Source organism: Callorhinus ursinus, unplaced genomic scaffold, assembly GCF_003265705.2.
Source record: "Callorhinus ursinus isolate GAN/ISIS: 27379988/994484 unplaced genomic scaffold, GSC_fseal_2.0 scaffold1, whole genome shotgun sequence".
NCBI classification, from domain to species: domain Eukaryota; kingdom Metazoa; phylum Chordata; class Mammalia; order Carnivora; family Otariidae; genus Callorhinus; species Callorhinus ursinus.
Genome location: NW_027397063.1, coordinates 87834565 through 87856635, shown reverse-complemented (window position 1 = coordinate 87856635; position 22071 = coordinate 87834565). Strand labels below are relative to the sequence as shown.

General features: G+C 37.5%; 1 protein-coding gene across 10 annotated transcripts in view; it reads right to left on the bottom strand.

The window, feature by feature from the left end:
* WDR49 (WD repeat domain 49) overlaps positions 1-22071 on the bottom strand; it is a 157210-nt gene that overhangs the window by 55327 nt on the left and 79812 nt on the right. For all 10 annotated transcript variants that reach the window (XM_073897692.1, XM_073897678.1, XM_073897675.1 and 7 more), the window contains 5 exons: positions 18932-19096; positions 15517-15632; positions 4691-4821; positions 2450-2548; positions 651-815 (listed from right to left, as the gene is read on the bottom strand). In XM_073897692.1, the coding sequence (XP_073753793.1) occupies positions 651-815; positions 2450-2548; positions 4691-4821; positions 15517-15632; positions 18932-19096 (676 nt within the window). The remainder of the gene's footprint in view (positions 1-650; positions 816-2449; positions 2549-4690; positions 4822-15516; positions 15633-18931; positions 19097-22071) is intronic.

Genomic DNA, 22071 nt, shown 5'->3' with positions numbered 1-22071 from the left:
GAAAGAAAGAAAGAAAGAAAGAAAGAAAGAAAGAAAGAAAATGGAAGGAAGGAAGGAAGGAAGGAAGAAAGAAAGAAAGAAAAAGAAAAAGGAGGGAAATGAAATTAAAAAAAAAGCAAGCAGCTCTCTTGATCTGGAATCAGTAGTTATTTTAAATTTTGCTATTGGCCCAATCTCTAAGTTTGTCACTATTTTCTCCTAGCCCATTTTGAGACTCGGTGCCAGCACAGTCGGACTCCACCCTTCTGGCACATGTAGTCCTAAGCCTTGGCACATATATTTGGAGCCTATTTCTTGCTGTGCCCTCTACCCTACCAAACCTCTTTATACCACAGCTGGTACACCAATTCTGATTGTCACCCACAGCAAATAGTTTGCCAGAGTTTTTTCCACTCAGATCCTGACCTGTGCGGCACTGTGTAAGTCACTGCTGGGGTCGAGTCTGGCACCTGCTCCTGGACCTCCCACCTGATCCCTGACCTCACTTGCTGTGGCCCGTGGCCTCCCGTGACCCAGCACTGACTGTTAGCTACACCGGGTCAAGCTGTACAAGATCTACAAAGAAACAGATTAAACTGTCTTCCTTGCTCCCTTTCTCAACGTTTTACAAATATATCAATCTACAGTCAAAATGGAAATGTATATTGTACCTGTCTTTGCGGTGGTTTTTCTTGCCTCCAGGAAGTGGAGCCCCACAACAGCATCATTGCCCTCAGTGTGGGTCTCCAAGGAGTGGGCTCCCAGGGCAGCCTGGTTTGGGCCGGGGTGGGGGGAGCGGCTCCTCCCAGCGCCCAAAAGCTTTTGAGGCTCTGTATCTGTGATGGACACAAAGCTAGGTATCTTAATGATGAGAAACATCTGCTTTTCAATTGAGTGCTTATGAAAAACAACCGGCCCGCCTCCATCACCGTTTCCGGTGACTCCATCAAGTCTGACATCAGGCTTCCAGTCAACATCCATTGGACCTTCTGCTATTCACTGCTTCAACACCAACTTGAAGGATCGTTTGATTCCATTTTTGCTTTGCACATTACATACACACTATGTTTTACCTTGATATGCATTAGTAGAGACTTCATTTTGTTGTCAGTGTTAATGTCTTAGAAATCCTGCTATGTTTAAGACAAATGTGATTCTTATACCATGACATTTTCAGCTTATTAATCATTAATATTAATCTTGCAAATAATATAAGGAACATGAGCTATAATGGCTGTTTAGATATATTTCAATGATCATTTTTAGCAGCAATATCATTTGCTAGCGAGTTACCCTGGAGAGGACATTCCTGGGGGCACTTCAGTTATCTTATGACATCAACCCTCAACCACACTAAGAAGAACTGGGGATACTCAGAATCTATGAATAGTCTGCACATAGTTATGAAAAATCTACACTGGCAGGACCTTCAAAATCTCAAAGCAAGACATATCTAGCAATGCCTCTCCTGTCTTTCAGAAGTTTGCTATTATCCATTTTTCTACCTCTCTGTGGTTTTAATCGTAGCCACAATTGGGCTTGCTGTAAGAGCAAGATGTCACTCTCCTGCAGGCCAATATAAAGGAAGAGGCAGGATCCCACCCTCTCCATGGAGGGTTCAAATGAACCCTAATGGCCAGCTCTTCATATATACAGCAGGTCAGACCTTTGTGCCTGCAGACAAGTAAGCCCTAAATCTCTAAGGGCTTACTCTTAACAAATTACTCCCTTAACTTTCACACAAAAAAAGCTGTATCGGATGACCTATCCTTTGCTATGGTCCAATTCAGCTCTGTGAGTTTATCCAATTGAAACAACAGAACCTCACTGGGCCATGAAGAATGATATTCATTACCTAAATAAATAATCCTAAGGAAAAATCTTCAGTATCTAAGGAAACTGAAATAAAATGTGAAAGGCAATTGTCAAGACATTTTGCTTAAGTATAAAATATTCATGTGCTCGGCTAAACTCTCATAAAATACAATATACTCCTATCTCATGCTCCTCACAGGTTTCTAAAGCAAGAAATAATTTAAGATTTCCAGGTGGCATAATATTTAATACAAGCTCTAGACGGAGCCTGAGCAGCCTATCAAGTGACCACGAGCTCCTATCTTCCTACCAAGGGGTACCAAGGTTCATTCAAAGGCAATTTGGTGAGGTTTATCGGCAAAAACTAAACTAGATGGAAATGATAGGCCTGCTCCCTGCTGTCGGTAATTCAGAAAGCTGATGTGGCATAAAGACAAGCAACAACACTCCATGGAGAATTTGCTAAGCCAAGTAAATCTCAAGGTTCTTTTTAGTCACTTTGACAAGACAACGGTCTCACTAATCCCTGGTGCTTATAGCCAATCATCTATAATTTAGAAGCAAGCTGCTAACATGAATAAACAACATGAATAAACAACAAAGCCTACTGTGGTTTGACTCAGCCACATTATTTTAGTTTCAAACTTGCACTCACCCGATTTTGATTTTAGCAGCCTCTGATAATCAGGGTGGAGGACGTAGTGAGCCTTTTCTGTGCTGTTATTCCACAGAACGATTTCTCCATCGTAACTCCCTACATGAGCCAGGATGGAGAATATAAATTGCCAGAAAGTTGGAAAACATGAGCAACAACAATGGGAGAAGGAGTCACTATTCGTGAATACCTTACACGGAATCTGGCACATAATAGGTATTCTCTGCATTTTTGGAAACATGAATAATAATAACTAGTATTTTTTATCAAGCTTCAGAACTTACAATCTTCATCGCGTACCTGTGTATTCAGTGATAGAAATAACTGTCATATCTTTTTCTTTTATAGTAATAAGGCATTCAGAATAAGGGCTTTGCGACTGAACAACTTGAGTTTGATTCCCAGCTCTGCCACCTACTGGCTGTGTAAACGTAGTTATTTAACTACCTGAGGCCAGAGTTTCCTCATCTATAAAACTGGATTAAAATTTTATTTCTTTCATAGCGTTGTTGTGAAGAATGAAAAGTACTTAGAGTAGTGCCTAGCATATTGTAAGAACTAAAAAAATGTTCATTATAATTATACTTTTTTTATTTTTGAGGGCAAGTAAATCAAATCCTTCTATTTGTGCTTCCCATGTCTAGTCTTGTGTGTGTGTGTGTGTGTGTGTGTGTGTGCGCGCGTGTGCGTGTGTTCTTTTCATTCCCTCCCTCCTGTATTCTTTATTGTATAATGCTTTCTCCAATTCTAAAATTTTCCCTATAGAAAGTCCTTCCCTACTGCTCATCACAGAGATTACAGAAAAGCCCAAATAGTGAGACTCAACCTGACCAAGCCTGTCCTGGGGAGGGAGCAATGCATGCCCAGACTGCTGCTCTCTCCAGTGAGGTGAGGAGAGCTCCCCATTGAGCAGAGTGTCAGCGTCGAGTGAAGAGCAGAAGGGAAGAACTGAGTTTGAGTGCAATGTACAGATGGAAATTTTCTTGAGATTTTGAGAAAGAAGAGAGGAATCCATACTAAACTCCATATTGTTCTGGAAAGAGCAAACTGTGTTAACTCAAAAACTGGCCAAGAATGATGGATTTGCATGGATTAGCTGTACATGGGAGTAGCCATCTGCCCCTGTGATTTTGAAATGCTTAAGTTATAAAGTGCCTGATCAAACATTTTCACATAGGACTGGTAGGAGGAGAGTCAATGAAGAAATCATCTATCTACCAGTTAACAAAGGTAACTTATGACACTTTTGCAATAACAAAGATGCAGCCTTGTAGTTTGTCTCCAACACATTTCAGTATGTGATACTCCCTGCAGGGGTAGACTTTCAGCAGCTATAAAGTAAATTCAACTGCAGAGCTGGCCCTACTGGAAAGTAATCAGGTAATTCCTGAAGACAGTGGAAATGTAAGTATACACAGAGCTGTAAATCGCTTATTGTAATGCTTCACGGATACCCTGGCTCTTTCCCTGTAAGTTTTCATTCCTCTTAATTGATGACATTTTGAGTTCTATTAAAAAAAAACAAAAAAAAAAACTTCAGTTGTCAAAATATGGACTCTCTAATTTCATGGTGCAATCTATCTTTATAAATTGTTTTCTTTGGCCAGAAATAATATAACAATTTCTGATCCTCTTTCATATGTCACATCAAAGTATACCCACGCATCCTTTAAGGGCTTGAATTGGTAGGCATTTGGTGAGGCCAGTCTTTAACCAAAATTACTTAGACTAAATTGTGCCAAAGTGTTAGTATGTTCCCATTATGAAACATCTGAATGCCACAGAAGTATGATTTGTTCCCATCATCCCTAACGCTGTTTCTGGGATAAAAAGACAATAAAAATGAAAGCTAACATTTACTGATGAGCTTAATGGGTGTCAAGCGCTGTATTAAACCCTTACAGGGATTATCTTACTCAATCTTCACTATAAGCCAAGATATTGATATATTCTTATTAGCCAGAGAAAGCCATGATGGACAGTTTCAATAACTTGTTCGCTATAATGCACTGGACATTGGTGGCACCAGGATCTGAAGTCAGGTGGCATTGCTCCAGGGCTGACAGCCCTAACCACTAATGTGCTACCCTGGGAAGTAAAGACCAAGAGTAGCTCTCAGTGCAAAGCCTGATTCTTCAGGAAATCTGTTCCTTCTGCAGCTCAGAAAAGGCTTTTTAAAAGTTACTAGGCCAAAAGAAACCAAACGTTCACCACTGATTGTCCAGCGAAGGTTCAATTAACCTGTAACAAGAGTTTGTGGAGGTAAAAATGCAGCGCACAAGATATCACCGCGGTGCTCTATTCCTCCCTTCCATTTTTCAGGCTGGATGAAGAAGTGATTGAAGTTTTGTAGTCGAAACACCGTAATAGCCCTAGTAAAAAGGAAGTCAAATTTAGCTGTGGATCTAAACATGATACAGATCTTGAGTCGCCAGCATCCACTTGGCATCCATAATCCTGAAACTCCCACACTAAACTTTTTATTATTATTATTATTTCCCCTTTGAATTCCCTGGCACATTGTGAATATTTAATATTAGAAAGTTAATCATCCTTTCACAGCCATCAACACCAAACACATATGCACTTATCAGATTAATTATCCATCACCAAGACTCCAAAGCAAAGTTTTCCCATATAGGTACCATAGAACCACGAAGACTTTTTGAGAGTAACAGTAAAAAAGGAGATGGGTCTGTGAAGAAATAATATTTGGTAGTTTAAACAAAATTAGTAAGGTTTCTTTTCATGAGAGGTTCCAGAACCGTTCACATGTCAACATTCCCTCTGGCACCTTCCAGACTTACCTGACCACAGTGTCCCAGGTCAGATAGCATCTCGAAGAGCTATCATTTGTGAAACACACTTGGAAAATGCCACTCCAAAGGAACAGGACTCTGGACAGACACATTTTGAGCAGAAATAATAGTTTTAAAAAGACCAATATCTCGGGGCACTGCTGTGAATTTGATAGGGCCAGGATAGGCAGGAAATGAAATGCCTGGGGCCTGGTAAGGAAGGGAGGAGCATGATTGTGGGGCACCAAGAATACCACCTTGTTTCTACTTGATGATTTAAGTTCTGGCCACCAGACTATACTAGACCTCTCTCTCCTGCTAGAGGCATACACATCTCAAATGAGCATTAGAAACCACAGCCGTGGTGTCTTCACCCTCACCCTCACTTCACTGACCCGAAATCTTGCTTCTATTCCCACCACACCACGGGTCTCCAAATTGCTCCATCACTGTAACTCCTCACTCTCTGAAGGATGTGGCTTTCTGCTCCCGAAATCTTTTCTTTCTAGTACATACTGCTTCTTTTCCTGCCTCCCTGATCTTTCATCCCCTATTCTCTATTTTCTCTTCCCTTTTTTCTTCCCTTCTTTCAATATAGACATTCCTTACTGTCATTCCTCTATTCCTCTCTCTCTACTCAAGTGGGCTCATTCAGGGATTCTATCTACAACCACAAATTGCAATCTTGCTTCTATGAAAATGGTTCTTAAATTTATCTACATTCATAACTTTCCCCAGTGTTGAGAAGTTCCCACTTGCCAGGTGACAATTTTATATAAGGTTCCCATCAGCAACATATCAAGAAATCTGAAGTTTTCATCTTCCGTCCACACCAGGCCTCAGTTCTCAATTCCCTAATTTGGTTACCAGACCAGCAGTCCAGCTTCCTGTGTGTTTCTCTTCCTCGGTCACATCAAATACTTAGATTCCCCTTCTGCTATATGTTGCCATATTCCTTCCTTCCTTTATATTTTAAACAGCCAATGACATCTTCCTACTTCGGTGCTCACTACCTCATCATTGAACAATTATAACAGCCTCTTAACCAATGTCATTGCCTTTAGTCTACCCATCTCTAGTACATTTTTTATTCTGCCACTAAATTAATCATTCCATTTGGGGGTTTTTCATCTATATTCATTTTACAAGCATTTTTTTGTTTCCACATGGAAGTCCATATTCAGGTGCTGCAGGGGATAAAGCCATGAGCATAAAATGACTAAAATAAAAAGTGAAATGTGGTAAAAGTCAAGTAAATACTGATCAATTGCCAAGGAAGCTCAGCTATAGAAATCAAGAAGGCTGAATAAGGGGTCATATTTGAATGGACCATAGCAGATGAGTAGGATTTGGAAGAAGAAGGCACTCTAGGCAGAGGAAACAGCCTGGGCAAATATAAGGCTAATGCCTCACTAAAAAACATTTATTAGGGGTGCCTGGGTGGCTCAGTCATTAAGTGTCTGCCTTTGGCTCAGGTCATGATCCCAGGGTCCTGGGATCGAGCCCTGCATCAGGCTCCCTGTTCTGCGGGAAGCCTGCTTCTCCCTCTCCCACTTCCCCCTGCTTGTGTTCCCTCTCTGGCTGTCTCTCTCTCTCTCAAATAAATAAAATCTTAAAAAAATTAAAATAAAATAAAATAAAATAAAATAAACGTTTATAGTTTTCTATTCTCTACATGGCACATTTTAAATGTGTGGGCCTATTATTCAAGACCCAATACTATTTGGGTTCAATCTACTTTTTTAAAATTAGTTCTCTTTATTCTTCTACCCTTGATATTCAAAGTAAAATATGAATTCCCAGCTAAATATTTGACAGAGCAACTGGAAGCCATAGGGTAAATATGGTTCACTTTCCTAAGTGTTAATTTTATTTAAAGAGTTTGGGGACAATATTTATATTTTAAAATAGGATAGATGAATTTATGTAATAGAATGCAAAATTCACCTGGACTTAAAAGGTAGAATCCAAGACTTCAAATAAGCTTCTTGCTTGTAGGAGCTGGTTTTGAACTACTAGAGGTATTCAGAGGCTGAGTTTCCAAAGTACCCTTTCTTGTTCAACACAATGATACCTTTATTGTTCCCTAAGCACCCTTCACATTTCTAGCTGCTTTGTTTTCACTCATGATGTGCTTATCCATCCCTCTCTGGATTTCCTTTCACATACAGTCCCACGTCTATCTATCCATACACCCATTCTCTAAGGTCCATCTTATTCTGGTAGACTTCCCTAATAACTAGAATTGAAAGAAATATTTCCTTCTTCTCATCCATCACACTGTTTTCATTTTATTATAACATTTAATAAATATATATAGCCACACTCCTCTGCTAGATTATAAATTCTTAGAAACCGGGGATCTTGTCTTATTCTGTAATCTCCTAATAACAATAACATAACAACAATAACCCGCTATAAGCATTGTGACCTGCTTATAGTGGGTATTCAATAAATATTTGTCAAATAAATGAAAAATTCTCTGTCCAAATGTCACCTCCTTAACTGAGCCTTCTGTGACTACCCTATATAAAGGCTCTCCCTTGAGGGTTAATATCCAAAATGTAAAAAGAATTTATAAAACTCAACACCAAAAAAAAAACCCCACAAATAGTTCAATTAAAAAATGAACAGAGGATATTAATAGACATTTGTCCAAAGAAGACAACAGGCACCTAGAAAGATGTCTAATATCACTAATCATCAAGGAAATGTAAATCCAAACCACTGGATGGCTCAGCTGGTTGAGAGTCTAACTCTTGATCTCAGCTCAGGTCTTGATCTCAGTGTTATAAGTTTAAGCCCCGTGTTGGGCACCACGCTGGGTGTGGAGCCTAGTTTAAAAAAAAAAAAACAACCACAGTCATATAACACCTCAGACTTGTCAGAATGGCTAAAAACACAAGAAATAACAAGTATTGGAGAGGACGTAAAGAAAAAAGAGTACCCATGCACTGTTGGTAAGAATGTAAACTGGTGCAGCCACTGTGGAAAACAGTATGGAGGTTCTTCAAAAAATTAAAAATAGAATTGCCATATGATCTAGTAATTCCACTACTGGATATTTATCCAAGAAAATGAAAACACTAACTCAAAAAGATATATGCACCCCTACGTTTATTGAAGGATTATTTACAATAGCCAAAATATGGGAGCATCACAAGTGTCTATCCATGAGTGAATGGATAAAGAAGATGTAGATAAAAAAGATACATACACACAGGTATAAGATATATAAGATGCATAAGATATGTGTATATATGTATATATACACATGAATAAAAAGAGAATGAATAAAGAATGAAAAAAGAATAAAATCTTGTCATTTGCAACAACATGGATGGATCTGAAGGGTATAATGCTAAGTGAAATAAGTCAGTGGGAGAAAAACAAATACCATATGACTTCACTCCTATGTGGAAGTTAAGAAGTAAAATAAATGAACAAAGAAAAAAAAGACACAAACCCCAAAAAGGCTCTTAAACATAGAAAACAAACTAGTAGTTGCTAAAAGGGAAATCGGTGAGGGGATGGTCAAAATAGGTGAAGGGGATTAAGAGAAACAAATAATACATTATATGTTACAAAAACAAAAAAGAAGATACTAGGAAGGGAAAAATGAAGGGGGGGGAATCAGAGGGGGAGATGAACCATGAGAGACTATGGACTCTGAGAAACAAACTGAGGGTTCTAGAGGGGAGGGGGGTGGGGGGATGGGCTAGCCTGGTGATGGGTATTAAAGAGGGCACGTACTGAATGGAGCACTGGGTGTTATACGCAAACAATGAATCATGGAACACTACATCAAAAACTAATGATGTAATGTATGGTGATTAACATAACATAATAAAATTTTAAAAATGTAAAAAAAAAAGAGTACATTTATTGCGAGGAGCCCTGAGTAATGTTAAATATACTTGAATAAATAAAAGAAAAGAAAATTTGAGGTGGGGAGCACTATTACTTACTTGGATATTTCAATCAGAATAAAACTTGATTTAAATTAAAAGATAAAGTAAAAACACTCCCCCTTGAGACTCTCATCCCTCACCCTACATCATTTCTCTTTATTATACTTACCACTAGGTGATATTGTGGTCTATATTTACTTGTCTGTTTATTTACTGTCTCCCCTACCAAAAATAAGTTCTAGGAGAGCAGGGACTTTGTTCATTTCCTTTATGTATCAGCAGTGCATAGAATAGTACCTAGCACATAATAGGCATTTAATAAATATTTGTGGAATATTTTAATATATTTATGTATGAGGTATTCTTTCTTTAAAAAAATCAATAATTTTAATACTAATATTCTTTTAATAATATTAATATGAGGCTTAGTAAGTTACTATAAATAAGGTACTTTGCAGTTCTGAATTTGCCATGAATCTCATAAGAGCTTTACATGTATTTATTTTTAATTTTTTCTTTACTGAATAGTAAGTTTGGTTGAGATTACCCTTTGGGGATGGAGAGAGTAGGGCGGGAGTGAGAGGGAAGAGGTGAATCCTATATCTCTTTTATTATCTCTCAGTCAAAATTCAATGTCAAATGTCTTTTTGCCAAGACCCATATTAACTAGATATATTTAGGTAATACAAGTCAAAGGCACAAAATGCTTTTCCTAAGATGGTATAAAAACTATCCCTTCTGATACCTGACCTTGTGTGTCAAAATGTTGAGAAACTAATTAGCTGTCACCTTTCCCTTAAAACCTAACCTGAAACTTTCAACTGAAATGACAGTTATCCTTAAAATACCTTAAGAATCCACACTGTATTTCTCACTTTGTCCATTTCAAAGATAACTTTAAGTTTGTACTCTTGCCAAGAGTTAAATTGAAGTGCAGATTGAGCCAATTTTCAGGCATTTTAGGAGTCTGAGAGATTTGTTCTTTTGACATTGAAGGAGTTTACTAGTTCCATTCCACACCTCCCATCAGAGATCCTGAGTCACTGTGTCATCTGTGAAGATGATCAGATCTCTCATTCAGAATGTAGATATAATGACCAATTCTGTGAGAACAAAATTAGTTCACCTGTCAAGTACAAAAAAAAAATACAAAAAAATGTTTAAAAAACAACCTTTTTTAGGATGAATGAGCTGGGAAAATAACTTTCACCAAAACTTATCACGTAGTAATTGTCATGGAGAGAACAAAAGAGCACAATCAACTATTTGTTCCGTCAGAGGCTAATTGTTCATGTGTTGTTAGTCCAGTTATCATAAGAATCTATCCTTGTTCAGTCCATTGTGCTTTTTAGGCTTAAAAGAGGTATCTCAAAGGCAGAGAATGAGTTCAATATAAATCAGTTCATTTTTATTCTTTTTCCTAAAATTCTTGGGAGTCAAATTTTGGACACCAAAGCCATCACGAAATTATGTTTGAGGGTTATTTGTGAATTTCCAAAATACCTGCCCCCTCCTGAATCCCAACATGGTTACTCAGAATAAGTTACACTTTGGAAATGTTCATTCTGCGTCTCATCCTAATAACAGAAACCAATTGAGTCACATACAATTATAGTACCTTAGTAAAGCAATTATTAAGAATTTAGTATCTTGTGATGGATAAGTTTTTTTGTTGAGGAACTTCAAATTCCTAATCTAATATCACTTAAAAAATACTTTTAGAAATCAAGTTATATCAACATCTATTTATTGAGCACCTACTTTACAGAGCTTTGTGAAAGATGCAATCAATAATATTTTCAGAATTACTTGAATTGATACAAATGATTCTCTTTTTTATATTTGTATAAGCCTAGCTATTTTACAGAGATAAAATCTTCATAAATAGAGGTTTTTCTTTTAACAGAAAGGAAAGAAATACAGTGGGAGAAACTAAAAGCCTGAGTCTATTTTTATAAAGTATAGAATCATAGAATTTTAGGGCAGGATAAAATCTTAAACTATTATGATTATTTATTTGATTTTACCAGAACTATACATATTACATGCAAAGGCAAAGTTAACTGATCATCTATTCATTTAATTTTACCATTGTAAATATGACCAGGCATTTAACCAGGCATTACTTAGTTGGCCCTAAGTTAATGTTAATTCACAATTTTGTCTCTAAATATATTTTCCTTAAAATGGTAAGAAGCATGTTTCTAGAAGTTCTGAATTTGGGGCTTCTTCTTTTTAACAGATTTGACATATTCTCTAGATATTAATGAATGCATTTCTAGAAAATCAACATGGGCTTTCCAATTCAGGTTTTGCTTAGCACCATTTCACAGTGGCATTTATCATACCCTGCCTTGTGTGAGTTGACTCCCCAATTAGAATATGATGCCCACGAGAGCAAGAATCATGCTTCTTCACATTCAGTCCAACATAGTTCCTAACTCAGTGCTTTCTACCTAGGTGCAGTTTAAAAATATTGGTGGGAAGGAGAAAGGAAAAATAATAGTAAGCTAAAACTTTGAGGTATTAGTTTTTTTTAATTTAATTTTAATTTAAAACATGTTTTTTAAAATTTATTTAAATTCAATTTAGTTAACATACAGTGTATTATTAGTTTCAGAGGTAGAATTTAGTGTTTCATCAGTTGCATATAACACCCAGTACTCATTGATAAAACATGTTTTTTATGTGTTTCTTCAAACACACAAAACTGATTTCCTAGCTTTGATTGACATAACCAACCTATTCAATCAGATTACTTGTTTAAGAGAATATAGTTGCTCTCCCATGACTTAATGATTACATTTGTAACTCAGGAATGGTGGAAAGAGCGTGGACTTTGGCAAGGGAATTCTAAATCAGCTGCCTACTAGCTTTGTAATGTTGTCCAGGTTACCCATTTTCTCAAGCCGCATCTTCTCCCTTGTGAAAGAGGACTGGTAATACTTAGATTCCTGGTTTATTGTGAAAAGAGAATAGTTTTGAATAACTATCCTGCTTGCTCCCTATTCAGAGTGTGATCATGAGTAATTAATCTAATTTTCAGATTTCCTGTAATTTAATAAACGTTAATTAAATCATTCAACAAATATCATTGAGCATCCACTAACAGACACTACACACACACACACACACACACACACACACATGCACACACACACATTAAATGCTAAAATCTAGTTCTACATTAAATAAAGTACAGGAAGCTAGATAGCACAAAGACAAATAGGGGGCTTATTTCCACCCTGGGAGTAAAGAGAGATGTTCTGGTGGAGAAGATGAATGAACAAGACCTAAAACAGGAATAAATGTTGCCACATGAACAATGTTTAGAGAGGAATTTCTAGAGAAGGGGAGAAAATAAAAGCAAGGGGGTATGGTTTACATGGGAACGCCCCAACAGCAGGTTCCTATATTTGAGTTTGGAAAGTACCCAAGTGGGCACCAGGCTCAGTCAGAAGAGTGTGCAACTCTGCATCTTGGGATCATGGGTTCGAGCCCCACATTAGGTGTAGAGATTCCTAGAACATACCCAAGAATGGGTAAGAATGATACTAAGAATAGGTCCAGGCCAGGGCAAGCTTCAGAGTATTTTATAGACACTCTGAAAGGTGTTAAACAAGGAAGTGACATAGATAGAATGTATTGTAGAAAGAAATTATTATAGCTAAAATGTGTAGAATCTATTCAAGAAGTAAAATGGGGGCATTACTACAGAAAAGGACCAATTAGAAGGCTGTGACATTCATCCAGGTAGAAATGATGCCCTGAATGATACAGTTGTAGTAGTAATAGGAACACGTTTGAGAAATATTTAGAACATAAAATAGGTAACACTACTTGGTTGTGACGTTGAGCGAGAAGGAAGAACCAGGGTGGATATTCAGGTCTCTGACTGTTGACCAAAGCTCTGAAGCTAAGAGGAAAAAAGTGGGTTTTGAGGAGGGAACAAATAATAAATTCAGTTTAAAATATGTTGGATTTGAGATTGCAGGCAGATGTGTCCAGAAAGCAAATGGATAAGTGAGCTTAGAAAGATAAGAGCTGATGATAAAGATTGAGATATCTACAAAATATTGCCTACCTTTCAAATGAAGCTAAGGATTAAGTTAGATAATGTATGTAAAGGGCCTAATGTTACAAAGCACTATAAATAAAATAAATCAGATGCATATTTAGGTACCTCACCCAATAAATGTACTACCTCTCTTATCCTGGGCAAAATTACTAAACCAATCTCTTTATTTAGGTAGAGCCTGAAGTTAAAGTGACAGCTTAACTTAAACAACCTCCCTCTAGGTTTTAAAAAAAGCTTAATAAGCTGTCAATCTTCCAGTTATTTCTTCTCTAATCACTAAACTCTTAAGGAATTGGCTTAATGGACCATCCCTCCCCCGCTATAACCAAACAGTCAACCAGTCCTCTTGCTACTTTGTTAAATGCCTCCTGGTATAAAGGACCCTGCCAAATTCTGGTAAAATCTGTCCTAACATAGGGCTTTGACTTAGGAAATATAATTTTTTTAAAGACTTAATTAATTTATTTATTTGAGAGAGAGGGTATGCGCACAAGCGGGGGGAGCGGCAGAGGGAGAGGGACAAGCAGACTCCCAGATGCCGGGGCTGGATCCCAGGACCCTGAGATCATGACCTGAGCCAAAGTCAGAGGCTTAACCAACTGAACCACCCAGGCACCCCAAAAATAAATTTTTTAAATCTACCAATATAAAAGTGAAATAATACAATTGAGAATGCATTCCTTCAACTTTCAGTTCCAACTAGGGATCCAAATCCTGACAACCTTTGTGGAAGATGGAAAAGATGGGGAAAGATGGAAGGAATGGTAACTGTTCCTTCTCTCATTTCAGTCTCCACAAAGCTCCCTCTCCAAGATTACAGAAAGTTACCACCCATCCAGAGAGAGCAGAACATCAGGCATTTCCTTCCTTCCACCCTCCCACCCTCCCTTCCTTCCTTCCACTCTATGCCTAATGTGGGGCTTGAACTCACTACCCAGATATCAAGAGCCACACACTCTATGGACTGAGCCAGCCACGTGCCCCAGGTGTCCCTCTAAACCACTTCTAAAGGAGTCTACTCATTTAATCTTTTAAAACTGACCTGTGTAATCAAAAAACCTTACTTTTAATGCTAATTTCTAACTATGGATATCTTAAAAATATAATTAAGAAAACAGTATCTCCAAACTTTTGACTTACACTGATGAATTCTTAAAATTCTTTTTTTGTTATGTTCAAAATTTAAGTTGGATCAGCTGTATACTTCACATCTACCATGCCATAATATTTGAGAATTAAACTGACTTATTGCCACAACCCGATTATAGAAATACTTAGTCCATAGTCTGTTGAGTCATGATTGTTCCTAGGATGTGAAGAAGCCTTGTCTTTCAAAGGTGAGGCTTATTCAATTCGTTCTTTATATCAAGTAGAATAATCTGGATTATACTTTCTTTCCTTATAGTCAAACTACCCCTGAAAACTAAGCTGTAAGTAGCACTATGTTTTCTAGTCTGCATATGCACATTTGCATTAGAAGAAAAAGCCTTTCATGTGATCAATAAAAGTCCCCAAATATATACCACTAATTTTCTAGGTATAAAATCTGATTTGGATCCTAGCTTCAAATCATTAAGATCAAAATTCTGTAGTGAATAATGTTGGGCAAATTACCTATTAGAGCCATATTTTGTGAACTGTTGAATTTATGGACACTTTAATTTTCCTAGTGCTTATACAATGCCATAGAAAAGGTCCTGTTTATGATCCCTTGGTTCTCTCAGGAGAAAAAGAAAGAGAAATAATTTTCTTTATGATAAAATGGAAGAATTCCTCCTTGAGAACAGTAAGCAGGCCGTGAAAGACCCCTGTCTGCACAGATATGAAGGAAGTGCTAATACAGAATTCCATGACCTATTTCCCTCTTTGCTGCAATTTAAAATAAGCAACAAGGGAGGAAGAAATGAGAGTTCCCATTATAGTTGAAAGAATATAATTAATACATTAGGAATTTATTGACTATAAAATTTAGGAAACTTTTGGAGTTAATACTCAGGAAGTGGTATTATGATCCTGTCTGGAAAGATTAAGAAAAAGATTCCAAAAGCCAGAAGAAAGCCTTCTAACACCTCTCTCAAAGCCGCTTGAGCTACGTGATCTTACCATGCTTTAGTCACTAAGCATTCAGTCAATCCGACCAGTTTCACTCACCTAGCTTACCCGCAAGTTAATGACTCAGAATCAGTCAAGATTTCTATGTTCTTTTATCTTTTAGATTCTGATTCAAATACAAACATTCTCTTTTTGCCTTTCTACAGTTTTGCATGAAGCACATCATACCTCTCCCAGCCTGTAACCAGTATCGTCTTCTTAAGAACCAGGATCTGTGAAATATCCACAACGCCCTCTCTCCCAACATTTAGTGTGTGGTGACAGTATCCACTGAAGTCCCATACCTTTAAGAGAAAAACTTACGTCACCTTTGAGACAAGAACAGAAAATGTCTTCTTCATTGAGTAAAATAACACAGTGTAATAGGATTATTTTAAACTTTTGTTCTGGACAAGCGCGGATTTACTTAGGGTGTGTCATAATTAAGAAAATCCTCTCACCATTTAAATTTACCCATTGTTTTTTGTTTGTAATAATCCTATTATACTGTGTTATTTTACTCAATGAAGAAGACATTCATATGACTCAATAGCCTAAATCAGCTATTATTAGAATAGATCGGGTTACAAGTAGAATAACAAAAAATAATGGGTAAATTTAAACGGTGAGAGGATTTTCTTAATTATGACATACCCGAATTATATATACTCAGATAAAGGTTTTAAATGAGTATGCATTTTTAAGGGGAAGACTATAAAATCATGCAGAGCCACATCTTGGAGTCTGTTGAAACCCTGGTTCTTTCTCTAAGTGTTTATCTCTAAATTTCAGTTTCCTCATTTATGACACGGGACACTTACTCCTCTGGGACATTTGGAGGATTAAACATCTACTACAGAGCCTGAAACATAGTCCTTATGGATAGGTTTCCCATCTTCTCCCAGTAAAATGTCCTGTTGATAGTGGATGCCAGACCCCGTCCTACAGAGACACAAGCACTTTGAGTTTACTTCCTCAGGCAGGTGGTGAGGACCCAGGCCTAATGGGTGAACTTTACAATAGAACATCATCAGGTCACTAAAACTAAGCCCTGCCATGAAACATCATTGGTGTATCATACACAAAGAGCAAGTAGGCACTATCAAAATTAAATGGCATACACCCTTTGACTAGACTCCCTTGACTTTCAACTTCTATAAAAATCATCTCACAGAGGCACTTACATGTGTGAAAAGACATATTTTGAATATTTTTATATTCTTCAAGCAGTTTATAAAAGCTAAATGCCTGAATCAACCCAGCTGCTCATTAATAAGGGACTCAAAAGTCAGAATATGGAATATCTATACAGTAGCATACAGTGGAGCCATTAAGAAGAATATGTCATTTCTGTATTTCTAAGCTCAGTCAAAACTGAACCAGCTATGGAACCTTAATAAGCAATTTGCTTTATTTCCTTGGGTGTTAGTTTCCTCCTCTGTAAAATCGCCATATAGATATATATGTGGGGGGATGTGGTGGGGGTGTGCATTTGTGTATTTGTATGTGTGAAGTGCTTAAAACAGTACCAGGTTCTTAGTAAGCATGCAATAAAAGTTAGCTAACATTATTATTATTGTATGCATTCATATGACTCAATGTCCACGATAGAAAAATGCAAAATGCAGAACAACATATATATCAGGCTGCCCTTAAGAAACAGATGCTGCCGTTTGGCTAGAAGGATGTACAAGAAACCAGTAACAGTTGTGGTGCTACAAGGGAGGAACTGTGAACAGAGGTGAGAAAGAAACTCTTCTCACTGTGTAACTCTTTGATATTTCAAATTTTATTGAACAATTACATTAATTATTCAAAATCCTAATTAATTAAAAATCAGATACCTCAAAACCATGATAAACAGGGCAATACTTTTAAATCTTAGATGACATAGGTACTGGTTTTGGATCCTAAATTATAAATGATTGGAAAATGTCATTCATTCTTGTCTCTTCATAGAACATGAACAGCTCAACCCAGATTTATGCATCTTACACAGAGGTTGCCAAATTTAAGAATTCTGTTGTGCTATTATGATAAAGACAAATATACCTTCAAAAACTTGTGATTATACTACTAAATTCACATTAACTTTGACAATGCAAAGCTTGAGATGTTGAAGGGTGCACATGCTCTTTACCCATATCATTTCGTTTTCCTCTAAATGTGGCCCTTAGCAAACCCACCTAAAATAATACCCACAAATAGGTACTGTAAAGATCTGATTGTCCCCAGGTCCAACTAAGTCCCTTAGCTGGGACTATCTGCAAGCTTTTAGCAACCATCTGCAAGTCTACTCTCCTCTGGATTCTATAACGTTACTGTCCAAGAAAGAGGTAAAAGGAACCTAGTCTACTCATCTCATTTCTCAGTTCAGTCTCATGCCCCAGGACCTGTAAGTGGGATACTCACTTGCTCCTTTTGCCTAAGTCTGTCTAAAACTCCAGTTCCAGTTATTCCCGTTTTATTCCACCTTGACTACTGGGGTTGGAATTGTCCCGTAAGTTCTGTAAACTAGATTACTTAAACCCAAGCTCCCAGTTCTTAACTCATGCCATTTAACCTTCCCAGAGGCCCAGCTCTGTTGATTTCCAGAGATTTTCACTGCAACCCACCATAGCACCTCCTTCACACTGACAGTGGCCAGCCTGGCATCCCCCTAAATTCTTGCCTCCATCATGTTCTACCCACATATCCAGAGAACTTTCCATTACCCTCCCTTGCAGTCTACCGGCATGCATCATACACCCCACCATGGAAGGCATACCTCATTAATACCCTCTGATTCTAGTTATAACAGAAGTTTGAGAATCATTCAAAGCTTATTCCGGGAAACTGCCTGCTGTTGCCCTAAAGTGTCACAAGCCATCTCCAATCAAAGACTGTCATTAGTCTCAGAGCTGAGGGGAGCAGAGAGGATTCACTGGTAGGCACAATTTCAGATAGCAAGTATCTAAGCTTTGCATGAAAATTTGATCATTTTTACAAAGCATAATAGCACTTTTCTCCCAGAATAAATTAGTAATAGTTACAAAATAAGAAAAGTGGAAATATTAAATACTATTAGTTTAGGATAATAAATATGATGATTGTTCTGCCTATGATCCTTCTTTGCTGTCTCACTTTCCTTCACATAAAAGTGCAAATTATAACATGGGTTGACTTTAAAATATTCATTTGCCCCCAAATTTGAACCTATGCCATCTTAAAAAGTTTTCTTGGTTGCCCTGATTTCTCCTTTTATAAACTAAGAAGAAAACTGGAGATATTAGCTGAAGCTTAGGAAAATTATTCGGACTTCTTATTCCCCAAAGTAGTCCTCGATCCAGAATACTGGAAAAGGCTTTCTGAAATAAGTAAGCTAAATTGTGTTTTTAGTCTAAATAATTTATTCAGAAAAATCATTTATTCATTTTTCCACAAAAGCTTTTTTTTTTTTTCTTGACAGCTTTTTTATTAGATGGTGTGAGTTATTTAACTCTTCCGATCTCATCTTTCCTCTTGCATGGCCAAAAAGGCAAAAACAAATATAGCTATAGCTGTCTCCTCGCATAGTATTTCAGCCTCCTCGTATCTGGGTAGAAAAGCATCACTGCGTCCTCACCTTTATGGTCCCATCTGTGCTGCCAGTCAAAAGCCGTGTCTCATTTGCATCAAGGGCCATAGTGCTGATTTCTGCGTTGCCATGGCAACCAGTAAACTGTTTGATTTTCTGCCCAGTGTCTATCATCCAGAAGGAAACAGTAGACCCCACGTCCGAGCTGATTACCTAAGAGAAAATAACCTTGTAAAGAAATTAAATATAGCCCCAGAATCCACCATTTTTATTTCAATAAAAATATCTAACCTGTGAATTTCCATGACTGAGATCCCTCCCCACCCCACAATAGTTAGAGACATGTTAGTGATGTATGTTCTTTCTTTTTGTTAAGCTGATAACATTTCAATTCCTAAGCCAGAACGGAAGTAACGAAGTCATGATTCTCTTTACCAGCAAAGATAGGAGTCTACTTCCCTTACCCACCATTCAGCTGGCTGTCTAGAGGTCATCCTGAAATCGAATCCTACTGAAAAGAAACTTAAAAATCTACTGCATTTAGATGAGAAAGTTGATTTTATTAGTCATGGTGCTCTGACACTATTTCCTATATGAAAAGAAGCATTTTACTGTATTTCACCTTCTGTTTAGCATTCAGAAGAGAAAGCACTACCAGACATTATGGGAAAAAAAGTTACTTTTAACAAACTGATAGAGCTATCACTTTCAATGTCATTAGTCCCTTTCTTCCTCCTCTCTCAAGGTGCTGTATATATTTTTACAGCTAAACACAATTATTGATGGGCCACTAAAAACAAAGAACACAGGAAGGTTAAATATAAATCTGCATATATACTCCAAGAGTAAGGCAACAAAACAAACGCTAGAAGGGACAGGATTATATATAGTAGCCCGACAGTGAGAAATTTTATGGTGGCAAGTAAACTGCTAATTTCAGCTCTAAGTATTTAGGCACCCTTTGGGAAGTTAAAATCACCTCATCCATTTGACTTTGGGACCCAAAAGAATGAAAAACAAACAAACAAAAACACTGAACCCACAAATAAGTAGATAGGAAATTGCCTGAAGCAACATCTAGACTTTGAGAAAACTTAAATCATGACTTTATCTGCATAGGTACGGATTACCATTGTATAAATGTAAATTTATCAATAATACTCTAATTTGTGCATCGCATTTTTGTAATTAAATGGGTTCAGGTTTACTGAATGCACATTCAGAAGGCCCAGAGAGTCGGCCAATGCATGCGTGCATGCATTCGTTTGGTTTTGGGGCACTCACTGAATGTCCACTCCATACCCAGCTCCGTGATGGCAGCAAAGATTCACTAATGAATCCCTGCTCTGAAGGCATCTATAGTACAGGCTTGAATATTAAAATCACCTGGGGAACTTTATAAACCATGACTGTATACCAAATCAGAGACTCTCATTTAACTGAACTAAGAAGGAGCATTTTTTAATGAGCTGTCCAGATTACTTAAGTCTGCAGCCTGGGTTGAGAACTATTGGTCTAGGTAAGGAAACAGATAAGAAATAGGTAAGTGCCAAACAATACTACAAGTTTAGAGGCCTCAACCCTAGTTGCAGCAGGGGCACAGAGAGTAATATCCAAAATCTTCTCACTGGGATGAGGGATGGGAAATGAAAAGTAAGGAGGGCCAATCTGCGATTGAGGATAGGAACATGTATTTATTGGATGCCAAGGCCTTTATACTATCTCACTTGATCTTTATAAAAAACCCTGTAAAATAAATAATGTTATCTCCCTCATTCTACCAGTGATGAAATTGAGATTCTAATCAGCTAAGCACTGTTCCCAAGCTTATATAATGAGGTTTGAATCATGGACTGTCTATGACAGACACATCATACGGCCTTCTATATTCCAGCATAGTCTTCCCAGATAATTAAGAGTGTGCTTAGAAGAGAGAACTAAGCAAGAGAAACAATGTGAAGTGTAATGGAACCAGAGTGCGGATGATGAGGTAAACAGTGGAATGCCAGGTGAGGCAGCAAGCTGGTGACAGATAGTGGAATCCCTGAAGAGCAATACTAGAGATCTTAACTATAGAGAACAGACTGATGGTTACCAGAGGGGAGGTGGTTGGAGGCATGGGTGAAATAGGTGATAGGGATTAAGGAGTGCACTTGTTGTGATGAGCACTGGGTGTCGTATGGAAGTGCTGAAGCACCATATTGTATGCCTGAAACTAATACCACGCTGTATGTGAAGTAACTGGAATTAAAATGTAAAAAAAGAGCAATGTTAGAGAATAATGAGTCATGTGTATAAGGTTCTTACTGGGACAGGGAGCTCAGCTTTCATTGGATAGGCAACAGAGTGTATGACTCAAAGTTCACAGCAATCATTGTTCTTGATGAGGAGGAGGGCAATACAGCATTTTTTGTTCATGGGTTAGCGAAAGTACTCCTGGCAGTGGTGTGGAGAACAAACTGGGGTGGTAGGAAGACCATTTGGGGGCAGCTGTGATAGTCCAGGTAAGAGATGTTCACCTGAAACAGCAGTACAGCAGTAAAAAGGAGAGGAGAGACTGGGAAATAAAAGAGCCACGATTTTGCCACATTTATGCTTAGCAAAGAACTGATTGTGAGCACATGATCTCTTGTAGCCTTTTTTTCCCTGAAATTACAACTCTGAATCAAACAACTTCTTAAATGATGTAAAACTCTATGTACATTACACATTTTCTCTCCTGAAATCAAAAGTAGCTTAAATATATTTAATTACCATTGATCAACAATAGTATAATTTCCAGGACAAAATGGCCTGAATCTTCAAATAATATGTCCTATCTCTTCAATTATCACCTCAGGTAACTGACTGTGTTTCTATTTGCTTTGATTTCTGCAACATGCCTGATAGTTAAGAGCACAGAGTTTGAAGCCAGGATGCCTGAGTTTGAAGGTCAGTTGTCTGACCTTGGGCTCATTGCTTAATGTCTCTAAGCTTCAGTTTCCTCCACTACGAATGAGAGAGAATCACAATAACTACTTCAAACCATTTTTAAGAGGTTTAAATAAGCTAATATTTGTAAAACACAGTGCATGGTATACAATAAATAAGCCATAAAAGTTAACTAGTGTTACTCTTCTATTTAAGCTTTATTTGTCTGACTCTCTATTTTGGGTGATATCACTTTTCATAGCCAAACCAATTTAAGA